Here is a 27,607-nt window from a genome sequence, read left to right on the forward strand (position 1 = left end):
TTGATGTTAAAGCAATTTTAATAGTCACGAGATAAAACATTGAATGTAAAATTGTTACATTAGCATTGTCTTTGCATTATATAATGTGATTGTTTTTACATTGGTAAAGCAGACCGTTGTCTCAGTATGTGTCTTTTGATGGGAACCAGGGACGTTGCCATCACGGGGTGTAACTGGGACTGGGAGGAGATTCGCCAGATGAACAACCAATCAGAGCTCCTGCCTTGACATCATCACCATGGTTCCAAAGAGAACATCCGCAGTCACCATTAATCGAATTGACATATTGCGTTTTAGAATCAGTTCTAGTCATGATGATCATTTCATTGTTATGATTAATCATCTGTTTTTTGTACGTACAGTTAGCAAGGACTCTGCTTTCAAAAGCATTGTGGTGTTGGTTTTATGACTAATAAAGTTTGTGTGACTCAATCGTTTTTTGCTATTCCTGGCTGTTTTTTCTGACTTCCTTTGGACAGTTTAAAAAGTCTTTGGCTGAGTTCTTCTGGGGAGCGGCGCTCACAGGAGGAGTAGCTATGAAAGGCCGCTCATCTCTCATATTGACGTTGTAGTATTTGGCTGAAAGACAAGAGGGGAGGGGAAAGTGTGAGGAAATGTGAGGAAAATATGGGCTCACTTGATGTCATTGCAGAGTTTACTTGTTTTGACTTGAACCATGCAAAAATATATAACTGACTAAAAACCACCAACCATGTTTTGTCAGAAAAACATGACATGTGGAAGGCCTCTTAATTGGCCACAGCAGACCCTGGGCCTCATGTTTTGTTTCTTTAGTGACAACCAGACAGACAGAAACACCTCCCTACTCAGAGTAAGGAAGGTCGGCTGCTGTTGACGGGATCAGGACCTAACCATGCTGTGCCAGCAGACCCATCATCTTAACTCCACCATTCCCTCCCTCTCGCTCCAGTTAGGCAGCCCAATTCTTTTGACTAATCACATCAGATCTTTTTCAGAGCTGATCTGATTGGTAAAAAAAAACGAAGGAAAAAAAGGTGTATATATATATCCAAATTGAGCTGCCTGTCTAAATGCAGCTTATGATCCACACAGACACACATGGGGCTCAGAGGTGTCAGACATGACGGTGTGTAAGGTCTAATCTAGAAATTGATTTTTACAGCAGACAGATCGGTGCAGGGTTTTCCTGCAAACTAGTCTTAAAAGAATAAGCTAAAGTAGTGACATTGAATTAAATCATCAAAGAAAGGCTACAGGCTCTGATTTGGTCCACAAAAATATGATTTTGAAGAGGTCTATTCTACGTGTAAGATTTATGGGAAGATTGTTCCATTTAATTACATCGGTTTTCTTATTCAGTAATGGAATAATGTTCTTTATATATTTGTCACTTATTAAGCATCCTAAGTATTTTTTTTTTTGTGGTCCACTTAATGGCTGTAGAGCATGAGTTCTTTTTCCTATTATTATTTCGGTATTTTCCACGTAAATTTTATATAGTTTTTTTCAATATTGGTCAGGTACAGTTGAAGTCGGAAGTTTACATACACTTAGGTTGGAGTCATTAAAACACGTTTTTCAACCACTCCACAAATTTCTTATTAACAAACTATAGTTTTGGCAAGTCAGTTAGGATATCTACATTGTGCATGACAAGTAATTTTTCCAACAATTGTTTACAGACAGATTATTTCACTTATAATTCACTGTATCACAATTCCAGTGGGTCAGAAGTTTACATACACTAAATTGACTGCCTTTAAACATGTTGGGAAATTCCAGAAAATTATGTCATGGCTTTAGAAGCTTCTGATAGGCTAATTGACATCATTTGAGTCAATTGGAGGTGTACCTGTGGATGTATTTCAAGGCCGACCTTCAAACTCAGTGCCTCTTTGCTTGACATCATGGGAAAATCAAAAGAAATCAGCCAAGACCTCAGAAAACAAATTGTAGACCTCCACAAGTCTGGTTCATCCTTGGGAGCCATTTCCAAACACCTGAGGGTACCACGTTCATCTGTACAAACAATAGTATGCAAGTATAAACACCATGGGACCACGCAGCCGTCATACCGCTCAGGAAGGAGATGCGTTCTGTCTCCTAGTGACGGACGTACTTTGTTGCAAAAAATGCAAGTCAATCCCAGAACAACAGCAAAGGACCTTGTGAAGATGTTGGAGGAAACAGGTACAAAGTATCTATATCCACAGTAAAACTAGTCCTATATTGACAACCTGAAAGGCCGCTCAGCAATGAAGAAGCCACTGCTCCAAAATCACCATTAAAAAAGCCAGACTACGGTTTGCAACTGCACATGGGGACAAAGATCATCATTTTTGGAGAAATGTCCTCTGGTCTGATGAAACAAAAATAGAACTGTTTGGCCATAATGACCAGCTTTATGTTTGGAGGAAAATGGGGGAGGCTTGCAAGCTGAAGAACACCATCCCAACCGTGAAGCACGGGGGTGGCAGCATCATGTTGTGGGGGTGCTTTGCTGCAGGGGGGATTGGTGCACTTCACAAAATAGATGGCATCATAAAGTAGGAAAATTATGTTGATATATTGACACAACACCTCAAGACATCAGCCAGGAAGTTAAAGCTTGGTCGCAAGTGGGTCTTCCAAATGGACAATGACCCCAAGCATACTTCCAAAGTTGTGGCAAAACGGCTTAAGGACAACAAATGCAAGGTATTGGAGTGGCCATCACAAAGCCCTGACTTCAATCCTATGGAAAATTGTGGGCAGAACTGAAAAAATGTGTGCGAGCAAGGAGGCCTAGAAACCTAACTCAGTTACACCAGCTCTGTTTGGAGGAATGGGCCAAAATTAAACAATTTAAAGGCAATGCTACCAAATGCTAACTGAGTGTATGTAAACTTCTGACCCACTGGGAATGTGATGAAAGAAATAAAAGCTGAAATAAATCATTCTCTCTACTATTATTCTGACATTTCACATTCATAAAATAAAGTGGTGATCCTAACTGACCTAAGACAGGGCATTTTTACTAGGATTAAATGCCAGGAATTGTGAAAAACGGAGTTTAAATATATTTGGCTAAGGTGTATGTAAACTTCCGACTGCAACTGTATATCAGGAGATTCTCTGCAAATAAGTTTAGTTTATATTCATGTTTATTGATACCTGTTACATTTGGGTCCTGTCTAATTCTTTCTGCAAGCGGTTCAATTGTCAGTGCAATCAGGAGGGGGGGGACATCCCTGTCTTGTGCCACTTTCTAAAGACATTGCATCAGATAATGTGTTATGTGTATGTTTGCTTTGGGACATTTTTATAAAATGTATTATTTCAGCTGGAAAGTTGAAAGATTCCAAAGTTTTGAATAGAAAGCCTTTTTGGCATACAGCAATTATTGATAAATCTATAGCTTGTTTTTTTGTGTATTGTATTAAACTGAAATGTTCTTGTATTTTTAATAAATCCTGTTTATGTATCAAGTCTGTGAAGACTTTTGCCATTCTATTGCTTAAGCTTATTTTGCCACAATTTATTAAATGTATAGGTCTATAATCAGTAGGTGACTCCAGATTTTCCTGGCTTTACTATAACTGAAATAACTGTTTGATACATGGAACTAGGAAGTACTGGATTGAGTGACGTGTGTTGTCATTTGTGGAAATAGGGGCACTACTTTGTCCCAAAATGATGAATAGAAGTCATGGGAAAGTCATCCATTCCTGGTGCTGTTCTCAGCGCGAATGTTTTAAAAGTATCTAATATTTATTTTTGGATAATCTCTGTTTTTAGTGATTATTTTTTGACTGCTGATAATTGGTTCAGGGTTGTTGAGTCTAATAGGATTCACCCAACTCTTTAATTCTGATTTATATAGATTTTCAGAGACGCTTTTAAAATGGTAATCACAATATTTCTAATGACCAAATGTGTATCTTAAAATTATAACTGGTTTATAACTCCTTTTTAAATGTAACTCTTGCATAATGGCATGGCTTCCAAAGTTTTTGTATTTATTTTCATTTAATACCAATTACCCCCCCGAAGACGCTCTTTAAAAAAGTATAGTCAGTCATAAGAGACTTTAAAAAAGGAAGATGTAAAATTGAGGGTGGTTTTAACCTTCCAGACTTGGAATTGTATCAAATAGATCCCAAGGGTTTTACTTGTGATATATATACACTGAACAAAAATATAAACTATAGAGTGTTGGTCCAATGTTTCATGAGCTGAAATAAAAGTTCACAAATTTTCCATACGCACAAAAAGCTTATTTCTCTCAAATGATGTGCACATTTCTTTACATCCCTGTTAGTGAGCATTTCTCCTTTGCCAAGATAATCCATCCACCTGACAGGTGTGGTATATCAAGAAGCTGGTTAAACAGCATGATCATTACAAAGGTATACCTTGTGCTGGGGACAATAAAAGGCCACTCTTAAATGTGCAGTTGTGTCACGACACAAATGCGACAGATGTCTCAAATTGAGGGAGTGTGCAATTGTCATGCTGACTACAGAAATGTCCACCAGAGCTGTTGCCAGAGAATTTGTAATACATAAGCCGCCTCCAACATCATTTTAGAGAATTTGGCAGTACGTCCAACTGGCCTCACAACCACAGACCACGTGTAACCACGCCAGCTCAGGACCTCCACATCCAGTTTCTTCACCTGCGGTATCGTCTGACACCAGCCACCCAGACAGGTAATGAAACCGGAGTATTTCTGTCTTTAATAAAGCCCTTTTGTGTGGAAAAATGTATGCTGATTGGCTGGGTCAGCTCCCCAGTGGGTGTGCCCCTGCCCAGTCATGTGAAATCCATTGATTAGGGCCTAATTTATTTATTTTATTTGCCTGATTTTTTTTACATGAACTGTGACTCAGTAAAATCGTTGCATTTATATTTTTGTTCAGTATAGTTAAATGCACTAAATAGTAACAATGGGTACATCTTGAAGATGCCGGTACCGGAGCAGCAAGATGAGCGGTACCGGAGCGCCAAGTCTAGGTCCAAAATGCTCCTTAACAGCTTCTACCCCCAATCCATGAGACTGTTGAATAGTTCATCAAATGGCTACCCGGACTGTTTTGGATTGACCCCCCACCTTTATTTACGCTGCTGCTACTTAAAGTTTATTATCTATGCATAGTCACTTTACCTCTACCTACATGTACATATTACCTCAAATAACCTGTACCCCCGCACATTGACTCGGTACCGGTGCCCCCTGTATATAGCCTGGTTATTGTGTTACTTTTTAAAACTTTTGTTTATTTAGTAAATATTTTCTTAACTCTTTTTTTTCTCAAAACTGCATTGTTGGTTAAAGGCTTGTAAGTAAGCATTTCACAGTAAAGTCTACACCTGTTGTATTTGGTGCATGTGACAAATAACATTTGATGATGCGCATGCTCTTCCTCTGAATTTTTTTATGTGTCTATTGTCAAAGGATAAGGCTATGAACATTACCTTCATAGTTAAGAAAACTATAACAATATAGAAGAAAATGAAGCGTATTCTACAAGAACCAATATAACTCAAAACACATCCTTATGGAACAATCCTTAGATAGCTTTTCAGAATTCACAATAAATTGGTCCACATGGAAAACTAAAGGCATAGAAACTGTAAATGACTTGGTCATTAGATTCTTTTTTACATTTCCATGACAGCTTTAAAAAGCAATTTTGGATTGACCAATGTAGATATTTTCAAATACATGCAAAGTTGATTTGAAATCTTTTGGACATGAGGGAATCCTATTTGAGTCAGAAAAGGATGTTCATATGATAGGTAAGCTATACAAAACCTTGCAGAGAGCCTATCCAACTGACAATCTCTTAGGGAAAAAAATGTGAACTACTGGAACCAAGACTTAAAAATAACTGATATTGGCACAAGATAGAGGGAATGTTGGAACATACTATAACTAACGAGATTACAGTTAATGAAAATGTATTATACAAGAGACAAAATTCACATTCTACAGCACAACGGCAGTCATGTCTGAAGTGTAAAACTAATAATGACTCAATAATCCATGCCTTCTGGGAATGTTATAAAGTCCAAAGTTATAGGCGGAGTTAGACATTTTGCTGTCAGTAGTATTACAATGTACATTTACTTTGAATCCTTTTGTCTACATATTTCAAGACATGGCATATGAGGGTGCAGTGAGATACCCGATGGGTTGGATGATACTTCTCTCGTCAATCACCTTTAAAAATACGTATACTTAAACTGGAAATCAACCAATCCGCCGTCATTAACACAATGGGAAGGTCAAGTGATTTATTATCAAAAAATGTAAAGGGTGTGGGCTACGGAGAGAAACAAAATGGTACAGTTTGAGGCCATGTGGCATAAAGTGATGCGGGCGCTGGAGATGGGGGTGTGTGCTAGTGGGTCTGGGCAGGTGTGATGTAGTTGATGTTTGTATCATGCTGTCGTTTGTATGTGTATGTTTTGTATTGTTTATAAAAATAAATAAAATCTCATTAAAAAAAAATATGATTTTGTGTCTGGGCTAAATACTTACAGCGTGAGAGGAGGTAGTAGTTGTATCCCTCAGGTTTCATGTGGGTGGGGATGGACACGGCGGAGGTCACGGTGGAGGGGAAGCCTCTCCAGGTCAGACGGATGTTGATCTCCTGTCCCAGCAGAGACACTGAGAGGAGAGACACAGTTCAGTTTAGAGATTGACAAATCATCAATACTATTGATGATGGTTGTGATGTTTGAAATTTAGAGTTTATGGTCTAGGAGTATGATTGTTGGAGTAAAATGTCATGGACTGAATTGTGTGTCATTGCAGGCTGTCCGTTTACTTTTAGTGACTCATTAAAAATAACATTGTGTTGTGACACTACACTGATTCTGCACCCACACAATCTGTTCTGCTTGTTTTCCCTGAACTACCTGTTTACATACAGTGAACCTTGTTCCCTCGCTTTCTCGTTCTTTCATCTCTCTCTCTGCGAGTCATCTTTATAGATAAAATGTGGCTGAACTCAAATATAACCTTACCTAAAACCTGACCAGTTTCATGTTTTCACCACTACTTCAGTCTGACAAAATGTTCAGTGAAAGGACTGAAAAGGTCAAAATGTGGGCGGCTCATTACCTGCTTGTCTGGCAATGCGGTTGTGTACAGTATAAACAGAGTAGTGGGCCTTCCTGTTACATGTAGGGCTGGTGCCAGACTGGTAGGAATACTTCTGCACCAAGCCTCCTGAATAGACAATAATACAGATATCAGACATGCTAACTCAGGATACTACAGATGGCATGAGAATGCTTGTTTATGTTATGCTTTACCTGAGACAGTCGAAACCTAAGTGAATCTGTTATCACTGGCATTAGCAATGAAACATAATCTCCTGTATTTATTAAACAGAGCATATCAGGGGTTAAGGGATATTATAAACTGGGTGGTTCGAGCCCTGAATACTGATTGGCTGACAGCTGTAGTATAGCAGACCGTATACCGCGGGTATGACAAAAAAAACGGGTTAAATTGGTAACCAGTTTATAATAACAATAAGGCACCTCAGGGGGTTGTGGTATATGGCAAATATATCACAGCTAAGGGCTGTGTCCAGGCACTCCGCGATGCGTCTTGCATAAGAACAGCCCTTAGCCATGGTATATTGGCCATATACCACACACCCTCGTGCCTTATTGATTAAATAAACATTATATTCTCTGGAAAATAATGAACGATGTGGAAGGTGTGAACTTACCTTCCACCGAGTTGCATTATTTTCCAGAGAACGCATAAAGGCCCGAGTTGATTATCCCTTTTAAACCATGGCTATAATTTAACACATTTGCCGCTAGAAATGTGTTCATTTGCAGGTAGAAATGTGTTCAACATCCACTGAAGTAGCTACTACCAAGTTTACTAGATAGCTACAGTAGTTACCTTGGTAACCAAACAATCAGACTTTCTAGTTTATCTAACCAAACATCGAATTCAACAATGCTAATAATGTTTTCAATTCGACTTTTGCTTTCAAAAGCAGCTCAAAATAGAACATGTAAGAATGAACTATAGCCATTGAATTCTACCGGTCTTGTATACCGTGCGTGATACAGAAATAATGCATGCTCTAGCATGCCCTTCAAGCCAATGAGAAACGTGTATTCAACAATGCGATGGTATAATTAAGCAATAAGGTCTGAGCATATGTGTAAATTATAAACTGGGTGGTTTGAGTCCTGAATGCTGATTGGCTGACAGCCGTGGCATAGCAGACTGTATACCACGGGTTTGACAAAACATTTATTTTACTGTTCTAATTACGATGGTAACCAGTTTATAATAGCAATAAGGCACCATGGGGGTTTGTGGTATATGGCCAATATATCACGACTATCCAGGCACTCCGCGTTGCATTGTGCTTAAGAACAGTCCTTAGCCATGGTATATTGTCCATATACCACAACCCCTCGGCCTTATTGCTTAATTATAGCCTTGGTATGAAAGGGATAATCAACTGTATGCGTTCTCTGGAAAATACTGCAAGTTCGTGGAAGGTTAGTTCCACTCCGCTAACACACCTTTCACGTTGTTCTTTATTTTCCATAGAACCCTTCATTGATTATCCCTTACATAATGGGCTAGTACTTTGTAAGTAGTGCAAAGGAGGTTGGTGGCACCTTAATTGGGGTGGACGGGCGTGGTAATGGCTGGAGTGGAATCAGTGGAATGGTATCAAATACACCAAACATGGTTTCTATGCGTTTGATGCCATTCCATTTGCTCCATTCCAGACATTATTATGAGCCGTCCTCCCCTCAGCAGCCTCCACCGAAGTAGTTTGGCTATAGAGATCAGTCACCATTCTTGAAGAAGTAGACAGACTCTTTCCTCTTGCGGTACTCAGGCACAGACAGGGCAGCTGTGATCTGACCTTGCAGCCCATTGAATCCCACACTGATCAGCTTGGGGAAGCCCATGTCCATCATGCTGTTCTCAAACCTCCAGTAGTTAGCACCCTGCGGAGGGGACAGCACACACACACATATATACATACATACATACATACATACATACATATATATACACATACACACATACATACATACACACATACATATACATACATACATACATACATAAATACATACACACACACACACACATATATATACATACATACATATATACACTGCTCAAAAAAATAAAGGGAACACTTAAACAACAATGTAACTCCAAGTCAATCACACTTCTGTGAAATCAAACTGTCCACTTAGGAAGCAACACTGATTGACAAAAAATGTCACATGCTGTTGTGCAAATGGAATAGACAACAGGTGGAAATTATAGGCAATTAGCAAGACACCCCCAATAAAGGAGTGGTTCGGCAGGTGGTGACCACAGACCACTTCTCAGTTCCTATGCTTCCTGGCTGATGTTTTGGTCACTTTTGAATGCTGGCGGTGCTTTCACTCTAGTGGTAGCATGAGACAAAGTCTACAACCCACACAAGTGGCTCAGGTAGTGCAGCTCATCCAGGATGGCACATCAATGCGAGCTGTGGCAAGAAGGTTTGCTGTGTCTGTCAGCGTAGTGTCCAGAGCATGGAGGCGCTACCAGGAGACAGGCCAGTACATCAGGAGACGTGGAGGAGGCCGTAGGAGGACAACAACCCAGCAGCAGGGCCGCTACCTCCGCCTTTGTGCAAGGAGGAGCAGGAGAAGCACTGCCAGAGCCCTGCAAAATGACCTCCAGCAGGCCACAAATGTGCATGTGTCTGCTCAAATGGTCAGAAACAGACTCCATGAGGGTGGTATGAGGGCCCGACGTCCACAGGTGGGGGTTGAGCCTCCAGCCCAACACCGTGCAGGACGTTTGGCATTTGCCAGAGAACACCAAGATTGGCAAATTCGCCACTGGCGCCCTGTGCTCTTCACAGATGAAAGCAGGTTCACACTGAGCACGTGAAAGACGTGACAGAGTCTGGAGAAGCCATGGAGAACGTTCTGCTGCCTGCAACATCCTCCAGCATGACCGGTTTGGCGGTGGGTCAGTCATGGTGTGGGGTGGCATTTCTTTGGGGGGCTGCACAGCCCTCCATGTGCTCACCAGAGGTAGCCTGACTGCCATTAGGTACCGAGATGAGATCCTCAGACCCCTTGTGAGACCATATGCTGGTGCGGTTGGCCCTGGGTTCCTCCTAATGCAAGACAATGCTAGACCTCATGTGGCTGGAGTGTGTCAGCAGTTCCTGCAAGAGGAAGGCATTGATGCTATGGACTGGCCCGCCCGTTCCCCAGACCTGAATCCAATTGAGCACATCTGGGACATCATGTCTCGCTCCATCCACCAACGCCACGTTGCACCACAGACTGTCCAGGAGTTGGCGGATGCTTTAGTCCAGGTCTGGGAGGAGATCCCTCAGGAGACCATCCGCCACCTCATCAAGAGCATGCCCAGGCGTTGTAGGGAGGTCATACAGGCACGTGGAGGCCACACACACTACTGAGCCTCATTTTGACTTGTTTTAAGGACATTACATCAAAGTTGGATCAGCCTGTAGTGTGGTTTTCCACTTTAATTTTGAGTGTGACTCCAAATCCAGACCTCCATGGGTTGATAAATTGGATTTCCATTGATTATTTTTGTGTGATTTTGTTGTCAGCACATTCAACTATGTAAAGAAAAAAGTATTTAATAAGATTATTTCTTTCATTCAGATCTAGGATGTGTTATTTAAGTGTTCCCTTTATTTTTTTGAGCAGTATATATATACATATATACATACATACATATATATATATACATATATATACATACATACATATATATACACATATACATATACACATACACATATACATATACACATACACATATATACACATATATATATACACACATATATATACATATATACATACACATACATATATACACATATATATATATGTATACGTATATATATACATATATACGTATATACATACACATATATATATACACATACATATATATACACATACATATACATATACACATACATATACACATATATACACATACATATACACATATATACACATACATATACACATACATACATATACATACATATATATATATATACACATACATATACACATACATATACACATACATATATATACATATACACATACATATATATACATATACACATACATATATATATATACATACATATACACATACATACACATATATATATACATACATATACACATACACATATATATACATACATATACACATACACATATATATACACATACATATACACATACATACATATACACATACATATACATATACACATACATATATATATACACATACATATACACATACATATATACATACATATACACATACATATATACATACATATACACATACATATATATATATACATATACATATATACACATACATACATATATATACACATACATACATATACACATACATACATATACACATACATATACACATACATATATATATATATATATATATATATATATATATATATATATATATATATATATACACATACATACATACATACATACATACATACATACATACATACATACATACACACATACATACATACATACATACATATGTTTTAATTCTGTCTATCACCTCCACTTAATGTAGTATAGAAGTCTTATAGCACACAATAGGCTTAGTATAGTCACAAGTTGTACTGTACCTTGAAGAAGTATGTCTTGCCCTGGCAGTTGCAGCGGGTGAAGACGGTGTCAATGGGAGAAGGGACTCCCCACACGTCTGTTATCCGTTGGGCAGGTCCAGGCATCCTGTTACTATCCATGGCCCAGAAATAGTGTCCTACAAGGGAAGCAACACTGGTACTTGCATCTGCATCTTGTCTTCAATCACTTTTCATCCTCAATGTATCCTCTATAGCCTTCAAACTCAACTCTGGACCTCGAAGCCAGTTCCATTGCATTTTTTCATTGCTCCCCTCTAATCAGGGACTGATTTAGACCTGGGACACCAGGTGTGTGCAATTAATTATCAGGTACAACAGAAAACCAGCAGGCTCGCTCCAGACCTTGTAGGGTAAGAGTTGAATACCCCAGCTCTATAGTCTATATTAGGGGTATTAAATTCTGAGCCTGGAGGTCTGGAGTAATGCTAGTTTTCTGTTATACCTGATAATTAATTGCACCCACCTGGTGTCCCAGGTCTAAATCAGTCCTTCATTAGAGGGGAAGAGTGGAAATCAGCAGTGCTATGGAACTGGCTTCAAGGTCCAGATTTGAATTTTCCTGGTCTATTTAATACATGGTGTTGTTTTAATAAACTGTAGTTTACTCTCTATACCCTCATGTCTCAATTTAGAAAATTGTCTTGGGTTCGAAAAACAATCAAAGTGTCACATCTATAGAAAGCAAATAAGAGCTGAAGGACAGTCCACTCACAATATTTTTGCATCCTTGAATATTCAGGGTGCCGTCTGAGAGGGCAAACCCAACATCTGGTGTGATTGCCACATAGACTTAATTATCTACACCAAGCTGTTCACGCTCTCTGTAGCCGATGTGAGACCTTTTAACAGGTCAACATTCACAAGGCTGCAGGGCCAGACGGATAACCAGGATGTGTACTCAGAGCATGCACTGACCTACTGACAAGTGTCTTCACTGACATTTTCAACCTGTCCCTGACCGAGTCTGTAATACCTACATGTTTCAAGCAGACCACCATAGTCCCTGTGCCCAAGAACACTAAGGTAACCTGCCTAAATGACTACCGACCCATTGCACTCACATCTGTAGCCATGAAGTGCTTAGAAAGGCTGGTCATGGCTCACATCAACACCATTATCCCAGAAACCCTAGGCCCACTCCAATTTGTATACCGCCCCAACATAATCACAGATTACACAATCTCTATTGCACTCCACACTGCCCTTTACCACCTGTACAAAAGGAACACCTACGTGAGAATGCTGTTCATTGACCACAGCTCAGCGTTCAACACCATAGTGCCCTCAAAGCTCATCACTAAGCTAAGGACCCTGGGACTAAACACCTCCCTCTGCAACTGGATCTGGACTTCCTGATGGGCCGTCCCCAGGTGGTAAGGGTAGGCAACAACATCTGCCACGCTGATCCTCAACACAGGGGCCCCTCAGAGGTGTGTGCTTAGTCCCCTCCTGTACTCCCTGTTCACCCATGACCACGTGGTCAAGCACGACTCCAACACCATTATCTAGTTTGCCGACGACACAACGGTGGTAAGCCCTGATCACCGAAAATGAGACAGCCTATAGGGAGGAGGTCAGAGACCTGTGTGGTGGAATTATTGTAATCAAAAGGAGAGACTTTTAAGATTTCTTCAAAACAATCAAACTTTATTATTTAATTACTGCAGTAATGGAGCTGGTCGGTAATCACCCCTGGAGGTGATCACTGAGAACTCAACGAGCTGGTTTGAGCCACAGCATTTTATGGCAAAGTCCATTCTCCTTCAGTTTACATGACACACAACAGAAGTATGGAATGAGTCACAAGGTTAAGATTTGTATGAAAGATACTTATAATTCACAGCAGACACTATCTGCTGTAAAAACATGATAACTCATTGTGTAGAGACCAGTGTCTGGCCCCCCAACTCCATATTGGAGCCATCTCTCCCTGATACCGTATAGAACAGAAACATTAACTCATGCTCTGGAATGCGGTTTCACCAAAGACATCATAAATCTTCCAGAGGCCCATCCTCAGTAGAACACACACAGATGAGCGTTCTAACAACCCCTTATTCTGTTTCATAAAACAACCATTTGATGCAATAAAAGTATTATAACATAATCTCGCAATTTTGCTCTCACACCTGGCAGTGTGGTGCCAGGACAACAACCTCTCCTTCAACGTGATCAAAACAAAGGAGATGATCGTGGACTACAGGAAAAGGAGGGCAGAGCATGCCCCCATTCTCATTGACGGGGCTGTAGTGGAGCAGGTTGAGAGGTTCAAGTTCCTTGGCGTCCACATCACCAACAAACTATCATGGTCCAAACACACCAAGACCGTTGTGAAGAGGGGACGACAACGCCTATTCCCCCTCAGGAGACTGAAAAGATTGGCATGGGTCCTCAGATCCTCAAAAATGTTTTACTGTTGCCCCATCGAGAACATCCTGACTGGTTGCATCACCGCCTGGTATGGCAACTGCTCGGCCCCGTCCGCAAGACGCTACAAAGGGTAGTGCGTACAGCTCAGTACATCACTGGGGCTAAGCTTCCTGCCATCCAGGACCTCTATACCAGGCGGTGTCAGAAAAGGGCCTGAAAATTGCCAAAGACTCCAGCCACCCTAGTCATAGACTGTTCTCTCTGCTACCGCACAGCAAGCGGTACCGGCGTGCCAAGTCTAGGTCCAAGAGGCTTCTTAACAGCTTCTACCCCCTAGCCATAAGACTGCTGAACAGCTAATCAAAAGGCTATCCAGACTATTTGCATTGTCCCCCCTTTTTTATATATATATACTGCTCAAAAAAATAAAGGGAACACTAAAATAACACATCCTAGATCTGAATGAATGAAATAATCTTATTAAATACTTTTTTCTTTACATAGTTGAATGTGCTGACAACAAAATCACACAATAATAATCAATGGAAATCCAATTTATCAACCCATGGAGGTCTGGATTTGGAGTCACACTCAAAATTAAAGTGGAAAACACACTACAGGCTGATCCAACTTTGATGTAATGTCCTTAAAACAAGTCAAAATGAGGCTCAGTAGTGTGTGTGGCCTCCACGTGGCTGTATGACCTCCCTACAACGCCTGGGCATGCTCCTGATGAGGTGGCGGATAGTCTCCTGAGGGATCTCCTCCCAGACCTGGACTAAAGCATCCGCCAACTCCTGGACAGTCTGTGGTGCAACGTGGCGTTGGTGGATGGAGCGAGACATGATGTCCCAGATGTGCTCAATTGGATTCAGGTCTGGGGAACAGGCGGGCCAGTCCATAGCATCAATGCCTTCCTCTTGCAGGAACTGCTGACACACTCCAGCCACATGAGGTCTAGCATTGTCTTGCATTAGGAGGAACCCAGGGCCAACCGCACCAGCATATGGTCTCACAAGGGGTCTGAGGATCTCATCTCGGTACCTAATGGCAGTCAGGCTACCTCTGGCAAGCACATGGAGGGCTGTGCGGCCCCCCCAAAAAATACCACCCCACACCATGACTGACCCACTGCCAAACCGTTCATGCTGGAGGATGTTGCAGGCAGCAGAACATTCTCCACGGCGTCTCCAGACTCTGTCACGTCTGTCACATGCTCAGTGTGAACCTGCTTTCATCTTTGAAGAGCACAGGGCGCCAGTGGCGAATTTGCCAAACTTGGTGTTCTCTGGCAAATGCCAAACGTCCTGCACGGTGTTGGGCTGTAAGCACACCCCCCACCTGAGGACGTCGGGCCCTCATACCACCCTCATGGAGTCTGTTTCTGACCGTTTGAGCAGACACATGCACATTTGTGGCCTGCTGGAGGTCATTTTGCAGGGCTCTGGCAGTGCTCCTCCTGCTCCTCCTTGCACAAAGGCGGAGGTAGCGGTCCTGCTGCTGGGTTGTTGCCCTCCTACGGCCTCCTCCACGTCTCCTGATGTACTGGCCTGTCTCCTGGTAGCGCCTCCATGCTCTGGACACTACGCTGACAGACACAGCAAACCTTCTTGCCACAGCTCGCACTGATGTGCCATCCTGGATGAGCTGCACTACCTGAGCCACTTGTGTGGGTTGTAGACTCCGTCTCATGCTACCACTAGAGTGAAAGCACCGCCAGCATTCAAAAGTGACCAAAACATCAGCCAGGAAGCATAGGAACTGAGAAGTGGTCTGTGGTCCCCACCTGCAGAACCAGTCCTTTATTGGGGGTGTCTTGCTAATTGCCTATAATTTCCACCTGTTGTCTATTCCATTTGCACAACAGCATGTGAAATGTATTGTCAATCAGTGTTGCTTCCTAAGTGGTGTGATTGACTTGGAGTTACATTGTGTTGTTTAAGTGTTCCCTTTATTTTTTTGAGCAGTATATATATATATATATATATATATATATATATATATATATATACACACACACATTTATTTTTAAAATTGCTGCTACTCGCTGTTTATTATCTATGCATAGTCCCTTTACCCCTACCTACATGTCCAGTACCTGTCACGGTTGTCAAAAGGAGAAGCGGACCAAAGTGCAGCGTGTGTGTCGTTGCGATACATAAACATAAACTAAAACTAAAACTAGGCGATACATAAACATAAACTAAAGAACAAAACCACAAACCGTGACGCAGAGTTGAAACATACACTACTCAAAAAACAATCTCCCAATAACCCAGGTGGGAAAAACCCCTACTTAACTATGATCTCCAATTAGAGACAACGAGGACCAGCTCCCTCTAATTTGAGATCATGCCAAACAAAACCCAACATAGATATACAAAACTAGAACATAACAACATAGAAAAACTAAACTAGAAAACCCCCCTGTAACGCCCTGACCTACTCTACCATAGAAAATAACAGCTTTCTATGGTCAGGACGTGACAGTACCAGTCAAAGGTTTGGACACACCTACTCATTCAAAGGTTTTTCTTTATTTTTACTATTTTCTACATTGTAGAATAATAGTGAAGACATCAAAACTATAAAATAACATATCGAATCATGTAGTAACCAAAAAATCTTGAACAAATCAAAATATATTTTAGAATTGAGATTCTTCAAAGTAGCCACCATTTACCTTGATGACAGCTTTGCAGACTTTTGGCATTCTCTCAACCAGCTTCGCCTGGATTGCTTTTCCAACAGTCTTGAAGGAGTTCCCACATATGCTGAGCAGTTCTTGGCTGCTCTCCTTCTTGGTCAAATAGTCCTTACAAAGCCTGGAGGTGTGCTGGGTTATTGTCCTGTTGAAAACAAATGATAGTCCTACTAAGCGCAAACCAGATGGGATGGCGTATCGCTGCAGAATGCTATGGTCGCCATCCTGGTTAAGTGTGTCTTGAATTCAAAATAAATCCCTGACAGTGTCACCAGCAAAGCAGCCCCACACCATCACATCTCCTCCTCCATGCTTCACGGTGGGAACCACACATCTGGAGAACATCCAATTTCCTACTATGCGTCTCACAAAGACACAGTGATTGGAATCAGAAATCTCACATTTGGACTCATCAGATTTCCACCGGTCTAATGTCCATTGCTCTTGTTTCTTGGCCCAAGCAAGTCTCTTCTTATTATTGGTGTCCTTTGGTAGTGGTTTCTTTGCAGGAATTCGACCATGAAGGCCTGATTCACGCAGCCTCCTCTGAACAGTTGACGTTGAGATGTGTCTGTTACTTGAACTCTGTGAAGCATTTATTTGGGCTGCAATCTTAGGTGCAACTCTAATGAACTTATCTTCTGTAGCAAAGGTAACTCTGGGCCTCTTTTCCTGTGGCGGTCCTCATGAGATCCAGTTTCATCATAGCGCTTGATGGTTTTTGCGACTGCACCCAACTTGAAGAAACTTTAAAAGTTCTTGAAATGTATCGAATTGACTGAGCATCATGTCTTAAAGTAATGATGGACTGTCATTTCTCTTTGCTTATTTGGTCTTTTACCAAATAGGGCTTCTGTATCTTTTGTATACCACCCCTACCTTGTCACAACACAACTGATTGGATCAAACATTTTTACACTTTTGTCATTTAGCAGACGCTCTTATCCAGAGTGACTTACAGTAGTGAATGCATACTTTTTTCTTTTTTTTCCCCGTGCTGCTCCCCCGTAGGAATCGAACCCACAACCCTGGCGTTGCAAACACCATGCTCTACCAACTGAGCCACACGGGACTCTATGCATTAAGAAGGAAAGAAATTCCACAAATTATCTTTTAACAAGGCACACCTGTTAATTGGTATGCATTCCAGGTGACTACCTCTTGAAGCTGGTTGAGAGAATGTCAACAGTGTGCAAAGCTGTCATCAAGGCAAATGATGGCTGCACTTTTCTGGTTACTACCTGATTCCATATGTGTTATTTCATAGTTTTGATGTCTTCAATATTATTCTTCAATGTAGAAGTAGTAAAAATAAAGAAAAACCCTTGAATGAGTAGGTGTGTCCAAACTTTTGACTATTACTGTACATATTCCCTCAATTACCTCGACTAACCTGTACCCCCGCACATTGACTCGGTACAGGTACCCCCTGTATATAGCCTAGTTATTGTTATTTTATTTTTATATTTAGATTTTTTTTACTTTAGTTTATTTAGTAAATATTTTCTTAAGTCTTATTTTTCTTAAAGCTACATTGTTGGTTAAGGTCTTGTAAGTAAGCATTTCACCTGTTGTATTCGGCGCATGTGACAAATAAAATTTGATTTGATTTTGATTTGGTCTGGCACTGACCTCTGAAAACCACCACGGTCCCGTTCCTCAGCGTAGTGACCGCGCCAACAGGACGGCCGCTGCAGATGTTGGTGTCGTTGTGTTCATCTGGAGGAAAAAGCCACGTTTAAAAGGAGCCACATGTGAGGACTAATAAGAAAAACAACATGGAGAATGTGTTAAGTGAATCAGAACAATTTCAAGTGTCTGACCATGTGTCAATTGGCTAATGTGTTTCTCCCAAGAACTGTTACTGAACAGCACACACTACTTAATGTCAACTCTTTTTCTGTTTGCTCTGTGAAGGAGTATTTTTTATCCAAACCACAGAAACTGCTAGACTGACGTGTTAGACTCTGGGAAAACTGAACACCTTTGACAGTTAATATAGTGCAGCTACACTTGGCAGGAGGAAGCTCTTTTCATCCAAGAGAAGTAATAAATCTCAGTGCCACCTATAAGAAAGGTAGGGCTGGCAAATCTACCCAGTAGTAATAAGTGCTCTACAACTTTGACTGAGTTTCTTTGCATACCTGCTTGGTAGTCCCTGGAGTTGTCTGTGCCCAGAGATTGGTTGATATCCGTGAGGGTGTTTGGCTGGGTGGATTTGGGCTTAGGTTTCTCTGTGGGTTTACTGGGCTTGGTTTTCTCAGTGAGTTTGTTTTGGGTGGGTTTGGTGGTGGGGATGGGAGTGGGGGTGGGAGTGAGCTTCATGGAGTTGCTTGTGGTCTCCTCTGGTGCTGCCTCATCTCCTTCCTCTTGTCCCGCTGGGTCTATGGTGAGATGCGTAGCCAGATCTCCAGTCTGGGGGACACTGTTGTCATTAAAATGATTTGGGGTGTCCCCTCTACCAGGTTTGGACTCGGGACCACTCTCAGATGTTGGTGCCTCAGAGATCAGATTGGGATCCTGTAGGTTCGAGGGTGTGGGTTCAGATTCATCTGGCACTGTGTTCTCAGATTCTGCCTCCTGACCTTCAGGGTCTAATTCACTCTGTCCTTCAGGTTGGAGTTCAGGGGTGTCCTCTGCAGGAGTAGGCCCAGGCTGGGGCTCTGAGCTCGGGGAGGCCTGGTCGGGGGGCTGGTCGGAGGCCTGGTCGGAGGCCTGGTCGGGGGGCTGGGGGGCAACTGGGGAGGCAGGGTTGGGCTCAGAAGTGGATCCAGGGAGAGTTGGGATGGCTGCAGATGGGCTGCTGCTGGAATAAGGCTGTCCCTCGGGATCGCTGGAGTCTGGAAAACATGAGATTTGTGTCAGTGTCAGATTTGAATCCAGATGACTCAAAATAATTGTGAAACATCTTATCCAATACAACTTCTAGGAACAGTGAGATAGGACTATCTCTTAAATGTTGGTCTGTGAGAGATGGCTTGGCTATCATTTCCCGCACTGTGCCAATATATAATGCTATAGATATAAACTGTAAGCTCCTAACTGTACAATTAATTTCCCTGTTAGGACAATAAAGATTGAATTGAATTCGTTACCTGTTGCCTCAGCGGGGGTCTCATTGGCTGGTTCGGCAGTGGAGGGGTTGGGGTTGGCTGCTGGTGGGGTTCCTTCCGAGCCTGGTGTTGCTTCTGTATCCAATTCCTCAGGGAAGGGTGTGTAGTCCCCCTTTAAAATAGCCTCTTTCTCAGGGTCATCCTCTGTATCTGTGGGTTGGGGGATAGTGTCCAGCGTGGGGTCTAAGGGGTCTGAAGAGGCTGGCTCAGTTGGAGAGAGCTCTGACCCGCTTGTGCTCTCTGAGGCAGGGGTTTCTTCAGGGTCATCTGGGTTAGCGGTTGCCTCTGGATCCACCAGACCAGCTTCAGGGTCCTCTGGGTAAGGGCTTGCGTCTGGATCCTCTGACCCAGTATCAGGAGAGGGAACAGGAAGATCTGGCCAGGTCTCACCCTTCACATCTGTGGAAGGGAATAATGGCAAAATGTGTGTACATTTTGAATCATTGAAATGTACATATGAGTAGCTATGTTGAGAAAATATCTTAATGTTTCTATCACCATCTTCCTGTTCATCCTGGAGTTCTGGTTCTGGGTGAACAATGGCATAGGCTGGTGGTCTGACAAATTTGGAAAAGAATTGAATCGTTTTTGAAATAACTTTGATTTATTTCCTGGGGTTGAGTTATGTGGGGCATATGTAATTATTACACAACTCTATTTATTACACAAGTAAATGTTCCTGTTGTTCTAGTTCATCCTGGCATGTCTTGAACCAAACAGTCCACCAGATAAACTATGGACAACGGACACAATTGCATTTTATCGATTGCAATTTGAATGCACAGAAATACAGTGACGGGATCCTGAGGCCCACTGTTGTGCCATCACCTCAAGTTTCAGTATGATAATACACGGCCCCATGTCGCAAGGATCTGTACACAATTTCTGGAAGCTGAAAATGGCCCAGTTCTTCCATGGCCTGCATACTCATCAGACATGTCACCCACTGAGCATGTTTGGGATGCTCTGGATCAACGAGTACGACAGCGTGTTCCAGTTTCCGCCAATATCCAGCAACTTCGCACCACCATTGAAAAGGAGTGGGACAACATTCCACAGGTCACAATCAACATCCTGATCAACCCTATGCGAAGGAGATGTGTCACGCTGCATGAGGCAAATGGTGGTCACGGCAGATACTGACTGGTTTTCTGATCCATGTCCCAACCTTTTTTTTAAGGTATCTGTGGCCAACAGATGCATATCTGTATTCCCAGTCATGTGAAATCCATAGATTAGGACCTAATTAATTTATTTCAATTGATTTCCTTATATGAAAGTTAACTCTTTGAAATTGTTGCACGTTACATTTATATTTTTGTTCAGTGTATAATGACATTATTTCCCTTTGTTTCTCTTGGCTGGTGGGGCCACGACAGACACAGAGCTCCTTGGTACATCTGGGGAGACTTGGCCTCCAGGCTCTAGCTCAAATCACAGCTAGAGAGAGCTGCAGCAGTGTGACAGTCTATCCAAAACATCTGGGAGTCACAATCTCTATCGTGTGCTTTATTGTTCAAGGAAAGTTCAAAATATCTGTATTTTCGTCAGACAATATTACACTATTATTACAGGGAGTGTTTTGACTTTGGTGTTGGAAGATGTCGGGCTGAGTGAATACTGGTGAATAATACATTTTCATTCTTATTTAAGGCTAAAGTCTTGGTTGTCCATCTCCTCAGTAAGGTTGTTCTGAAAGTACTGACCTTCACTTAGTTCCTCCTGTGGATCGGGAGTCATCTCTGGCTCCTCAGTTGGTTGGATCTGGGGAGGCTCTGGTTCTGGTTCTGGTTCTGGTTCTGGCTCTGGTGTGTCAATCAAGTACTAAATGAGTCAGAGTATCCAAAAGCAACTACCTTTCCTATTATAACTATCTAAAATCTATTGTTTAGAATAACTATTGCTTTATGAAAATACCTTTTGGTTTGTTATCGATTACATTATGGCATGAGCTAGTCTTCGGTGTTGTTGTACTGGCTGGTCTTGAACTAAAACAGAAAATAGTTGAGATGAACTGACGGGCTTCTGCATTTTAACATGCATATTTATATGAATATACTGCATGCATAGTGCCGGCATGCCTATCTTTAAATCAAAGCTATACCTTTTGGTTAGTCATTATTTCTGTTATTGCATGAGCTAGTCTTCAGTGTTGTTGTGCTGCCTGTCTTTTTGGTGTCTGTAATAATTATTAAAAGAGAAAATAGTCAAAACAAACTGACGCAGGCTACTGCATGAGTTTAACATTAACATGCCTATTTACAGTGCCTTCGGAAAGCTTTCAGACCACTTTACTTTTTCCACATTTTGTTACAGCCTTATCCTAAAATGTATTGTTTTTTTCCCTCATCAATCTACACACAATACCCCAAAATGACAAAGCAAAAACAGGATTTTAGAAATGTTTGCTAATTTATACAAATAAAAACCTGAAATATCACATTTACATAAGTATTCAGACCCTTTACTCAGTACTTTGTTGAAGCACCTTTGGCAGCAATTACAGCCTTGAGTCTTCTTGGGTATGACGCTACAAGCTTGGCACACCTGTATTTGGGGAGTTTCTCCCATTCTTCTCTGCAGATCCTCTCAAGCTCTGTCAGGTTGGATGGGGAGTGTTGCTGCATAGCTATTTTCAGGTCTCTACAGAGATGTTGGATCGGGTTCAAGTCCAAGCTCTGGCTGGGACACTCAAGGACATTCAGAGACTTGTCCCGAAGCCTCTCCTGAGTTGTCTTGGCTGTGTGGTTAGGGTCATTGTCCTGTTGGAAGGTGAACCTTCGCCCCAGTCTGAGGTCCTGAGCACTCTGGAGGAGGTTTTCATCAAGGCTCTCTCTGTACTTTGCTTGGTTCATATTTCCCTTGATCCTGACTAGTCTCCCAGTCTTTGCCGCTGAAAAACATCTTCACAACATGATGCTGCCACCACCATGCTTCACCGTAGGGATGGACCAAGTATCCTCCAGACGTGATGTTTGGCATTCAGGCCAAAGATTTCAGTCTTGGTTTCATCAGACCAGAATCTTGTTTGTTATGGTCTGAGAGTCTTTAGGTGCCTTTTAGCAAACTCCAAGTGGGCTGTCATTTTCCTTTTACTGAGGAGTGGCTTCCATCTGGCGACTCTAACCTAAAAGCCTGATTGGTGGAGTGCTGCAGAGATGGTTGTCCTTCTGGAAGCTTCTCCCATCTCCACAGAGGAACTCTGGAGCTCTGTCAGAGTGACCATCGGATTCTTGGTCACCTCCCTGACCAAGGTTTTTCTCCCCCGATTGCTCAGTTTGGCCGGGCGGCCAGCTCTAGGAAGAGTCTTGGTGATTTCAAACTTTTTCCATTTAAGAATGATGGAGTTCATTGTGTTCTTAGGGATCTTCAATGCTGCAGACATTTTTTGGTACCCTTTCCCATATCTGTGCCACGACATAATCCTGTCTCGGAGCTCTACGGACAATTCCTTCGACCTAATGGCTTGTTTTTTGCTCTGACCTGCACTGTCTAAAAACCTGTTTTCGCTTTGTCATTATGGGGTATTGTGTGTACATTGACATTTTTTATATAATCCAAAATGTGGAAAAAGGGAACGGTTCAGAATAGTTTCTGAATGGACTGTACATGCATAGTGGCAGCATGCCTATCTTTATTGTCATATGTCATACTATCATGTACCAGACATTATTTCATACATGACTTAATGTCATACATATTATTTCATACATGAAATCAAGGGTGCAACTTTCACTGGGGATGGGGGGGACATGTCCCCCTACATTCTGAAATTGCATTATTGTCCCCCCTCAGTTTTATAATTGGAATGCGATACAAAACGAGGCACCAGTGTGCTCTACTTCACAAGACTATTTTAGGTGTCTTAGACATTTTACTAACCTTCTATGCCACACTGACTGTCGTAGTCTGGGCAACACTTTTTGTACCGTGCACAGTCAGGATCACAGTCGCACAGCCTTCCCCTCTTAAAGGATTCACCACACCGCCCTTTACACGACTCACCTGGTACAAAGAGATACAGTACATCCATTATCACACCAGTCCTGGTTATGCTATTATAACACATCCATAATACCTGTATGTACATGTGGATTTTTATCATCTGGAATAAATGACATGTCAAGAACTCTCATGGATCATTTGTGATAATGCAGGGTTTCCCAAACTCGGTACTGCAGACCCCAACGGGTGCGCATTTTGGCTTTTGCCATAGCACTACACAGCTTGTTCAAATAATCAACTCATCATCACGCTTTGGTTATTTGAATGAGCTGTGTAGTGCTAGGGCAAAAACATAAACGTTCATCCCTTGGGGTGCCCTAGACCCAGTTTGGGAAACTCGGACACCACTAATACAGTAAATAGATAAATAGATAAGAAAAGTTCTTACTGGTGGTGCACTGGGATTCGTAGTCAATACAGCACTCATTGTGAGTGAGACAGTCATAATCACACTGGCACATGTAACCCCTGTTATACTCTCCTCCACATTGCCCATTACAGCTTACTACACAGAAAAGACAACAACATAATGTATATTTAGTGTCATTCAGTAGCCTAGCACACGGTCTCCCAAACTCGGTCTTCTCCCTGGATACACGTTTTGGTTTTAGCCCTAGCGCTACACAGCTGATTCAAATAACCAACTCATTATTCATCTTTGATTATTTGAATCAGCTGTGTAGTGCTAGGGCAAAATCCAAAACGTGCTCCCGGGGGGTGGGGTGTGGGGTGGGGGGGGGGGGGGTGTGTGTGTGCATGACCGAGTTTGGGAAACCTTGGCCCAGCACACACACAGTCATTGAGATATGTCACAAGTCATCAGCTATGACAGCAGTATCAATATCATTCCAACAATAAGGCCTTGTCACATTTGTCACAGAACTTGTCACTAGTACTGAGTGATTAGTGCTTTATGAGGTCAGTTTCGGTTTCGGGTTTCAATTTCTTTATATATTATTTTTACATTAAATGTACTATGCATTATGTTGGTTGAATGCCTTAACAACACAGAGTAAAACAATTAATAAAAGTCCCATGATGGTAGTGACTACCTATTACTGTTTATCACTTATTTCCCAATATTTATTCACATTACTGAACTTTAATAAAATATTTGTTTTATTTATTTATTTATTATTTAATTCCAAGTCATCATCTCATACAGAGCTGAAGTACATGCCATTGAAGTAGTTCTTCAAAGTAAATAAGGCATACTTTTATGACCAATGAATACCCACTATCAATCACTAGATCATGTATTCTTCAGGCTTGCGAAGCAACTGCTTTCTATTCCTCTCGATCCTGTGTTCTCTCCTCTCTCAGTCTCCATGTTTTGCTCAGCACAGACCAGACAAGTTTAAGTGGGACACGCAATGGATTATGGTCACTGTAGGTAATTACCACGTTTTCTGAGCTAAACTATACTGAACAAAAATATGAAAGCAACATATAAAGTGTTGGTCCCATGTTTCATGAGCTGAAATAAAATATCCCAGAAATGTTCCATATACACAAGAAGCTAATTTCTCTCAAATTTTGTGCACCAATTTGTTTACATCCCTGTTAGTGAGCATTTCTCCTTTGCCAAGATAATCCATCCACCTGACAGGTCTGGCATATCAAGAAGCTGATTAAAAAGCATGATCAGGCTTGATCTGATTTATCGTACAGAAATTGCACATCAAGCTCACAAAAAAAATGGAATTCAAAAAATTGAACCGATGTCGTCAATTAGTTGTTTAAAAAATAAAAAATAACAGACTTTTCAGTTAATTGCTCAGCACTACTTGTAACACTTACAAGATAATGGCTGAATCATACATTATAGAGCCAGAATTAACTTTTTCCGTCTCTAGTTAATAATTTGTTAATAAGTCAATAGAAATCAGAGCGTGGGCAAGCAGTACACACAATCTGTTATACCTTCCCGGAAAGCAGTTCAGTACACTCATGGTAATTTAAATAAAGAGAGTGACAACATGCATCCTTATCTCTAACTGACATTAAAACAATTTAGAATAAAACCCAGAAACACACACATAAGGAGCTGAATCAAAGCAATTTACATACGCAGTGAATACAAATACTCACACTGAGCAGAATTGAATGGGAGAGCACAAGCCAGCAGAAGAGCAAAGAAAACTGATGGAGTCATCTTCACGTGTGTCCTCTGTTTCAACCTGAGCAGTAGCATATCAGACAGAAAGGAGAGAAGAAAAAACATCCCAACTCAGTTCATTTCTATTCCATTATAATTCATATAACTTATATACAACAATTACTTGAGAGTGAAAAGTCTCATTGTACCTTGAAAGAGTAACCCTCTGTCCAGATCTAGCGGAGTCCTGCACTGTGTCTGCTTTTATAAGGAATGGGAGAGAGGCTGGCTGCCTGTTTTTGTGTCTGATAGGGATTCCCCCCCCCCTTATATATTTTGGGTCCTGGTGTGGTAGGAAAGTTGAACTAAACTCATGAGGCTTTTATAAGTTATATTCTTCAAGAATCAATGGGTACATATCATTAATTTATAACTCCAAAAATGTATGTAGCAACTGCTGATTGCCCCTTTAAATGTCAATAATCTGGCCTCCAGAGTGGTGTCACTACAGACCCGGGTTCGATTCCAGGCAGCTGTGACCGGGAGACCCATGAGGCGGCACACAATTGGCCCGGGTAAGGGGAGGGTTTGGCCAGCCGGGATTTCCTTGTCCCATCACGCTCTAGCAACTCCTTATGGGGGGCCGGGCGCCTGCAAGCTGACTTTGGTCGCCAGCGGGACGGTGTTTCCTCTGACACATTGGTGCGACTAGCTTCCGGGTTAAGCAAGTAGTGTTGCTTGGCAGGGTTGTGTTTCAGAGGACGCACGGCTCTCGACCTTCACCTCTACTGAGTCCCTAGGGGAGTTTAAGACTTTAACTACCAATTGGGGAGAAAAAGGGGTAAAAGTAAAAAAAACAATGATAAAGTCAATAATCTGAAAACATATGAACACAGATTTGTCTCATTTTCACATATGTTGTAGCATAGACCCTATTTTACATTGTCTGAGCTTTTTGTGTTGTGTCCGCCATCAGATGAGACATACCATACTCTTTAATACAGGGTGGGTGCCATTTCAATCATAGAAATATAATTCATAGAAAGGACCTATCCCTTCAGAGACTGCAATTTAGCTGGTACCACCATTGACATTTTAATTCAATTTAATTCCACCCACCGTCAAATGTCAACATGAATGGGAATGTATTTTATATTGTCCATATTTCTATGATTTCAATAGGTTTTGGGAGATTGACAGATTAATTTAAAACAATGGATATTCCAACTCAAGTCAACATTCTCTGATGTGTGGACCTCCAATCATCTTTGTGGTACCATTTGAAAGTGGACATTTCAATGTTGTTCATATCCGCCAACACGACAAGAGAATGCTGTGTCTCAATTGATGGCAGGCACAACACAAACACCTGAGATGATGTAAAATAGTGTCTAATGCCTCGATCACACCGACAGGGTCATTGTATTTTGGTACACCAGAAGTACATTAATTTCCAATGGAACACTACATTTGCCTTGCAGCATTGTGTTTGTATTTGTATTTGTATTTATTATGGATTCCCATTAGCTGCTGCCAATGCAGCAGCTACTCTTCCTGGGGTCTAACAAAATTAAGGCAGTTTATA

At 41.6% G+C, this 27,607-nt stretch overlaps 2 protein-coding genes across 8 annotated transcripts in view; one reads left to right on the forward strand and one right to left on the reverse strand.

The window, feature by feature from the left end:
- The window catches only part of LOC106584135 (nucleoprotein TPR), a 44,270-nt gene extending 43,833 nt beyond the window's left edge, over positions 1 to 437 (forward strand). For all 5 annotated transcript variants that reach the window (XM_014169036.2, XM_014169038.2, XM_014169039.2 and 2 more), the window contains exon 49: positions 150 to 437. In XM_014169036.2, coding sequence (XP_014024511.2) covers positions 150 to 202 — 53 coding nt within the window. In that variant the 3' untranslated portion in view covers positions 203 to 437. The remainder of the gene's footprint in view (positions 1 to 149) is intronic.
- LOC106584136 (proteoglycan 4) lies at positions 1 to 26,330 on the reverse strand. Of its 3 annotated transcripts, none has more exons than XM_014169041.2 (13): positions 26,232 to 26,330; positions 26,016 to 26,104; positions 24,313 to 24,429; positions 23,802 to 23,924; positions 21,626 to 21,724; positions 19,902 to 20,318; positions 18,951 to 19,646; positions 18,439 to 18,525; positions 11,712 to 11,848; positions 8,814 to 8,970; positions 7,094 to 7,201; positions 6,509 to 6,637; positions 1 to 579 (listed from the first exon to the last, which is right to left on the reverse strand). In XM_014169041.2, the coding sequence occupies exons 2-13, from the start codon at positions 26,077 to 26,079 to the stop codon at positions 443 to 445; spliced, it is 2,271 nt and encodes a 756-aa protein (XP_014024516.2). In that variant the 5' UTR covers positions 26,080 to 26,104; positions 26,232 to 26,330; the 3' UTR covers positions 1 to 442. The 3 variants fall into 3 exon arrangements, with proteins under 3 accessions (XP_014024516.2, XP_014024519.1, XP_014024520.1); XM_014169044.2 differs by lacking the exons at positions 26,016 to 26,104; positions 26,232 to 26,330 and adding exons at positions 21,837 to 21,907; positions 22,024 to 22,098 and having other exon boundaries at positions 24,313 to 24,435; XM_014169045.2 differs by lacking the exons at positions 26,016 to 26,104; positions 26,232 to 26,330 and adding an exon at positions 21,837 to 21,907 and having other exon boundaries at positions 24,313 to 24,435.
- Between the last annotated feature and the right edge of the window lie 1,277 nt (positions 26,331 to 27,607).

The sequence above is a fragment of the Salmo salar genome, chromosome ssa23, assembly GCF_905237065.1.
Source record: "Salmo salar chromosome ssa23, Ssal_v3.1, whole genome shotgun sequence".
Taxonomy (NCBI): Eukaryota; Metazoa; Chordata; class Actinopteri; order Salmoniformes; family Salmonidae; genus Salmo; species Salmo salar.

Bases quoted from the DNA above. Each gene is read 5' to 3' on its own strand.
- LOC106584136 (XM_014169041.2), bottom strand. From the start codon at position 26,079: ATGACTCCATCAGTTTTCTTTGCTCTTCTGCTGGCTTGTGCTCTCCCA. The intron at 18,526-18,950 runs GTATGCAAAGAA...TTTTTCCTCCAG, and splicing joins CTCCAGGGACTACCAAGCAG to ATGAACACAACGACACCAAC. The intron at 7,202-8,813 runs GTGACTGATCTC...TTGTCTATTCAG, and splicing joins TGTCTACTTCTTCAAGAATG to GAGGCTTGGTGCAGAAGTAT.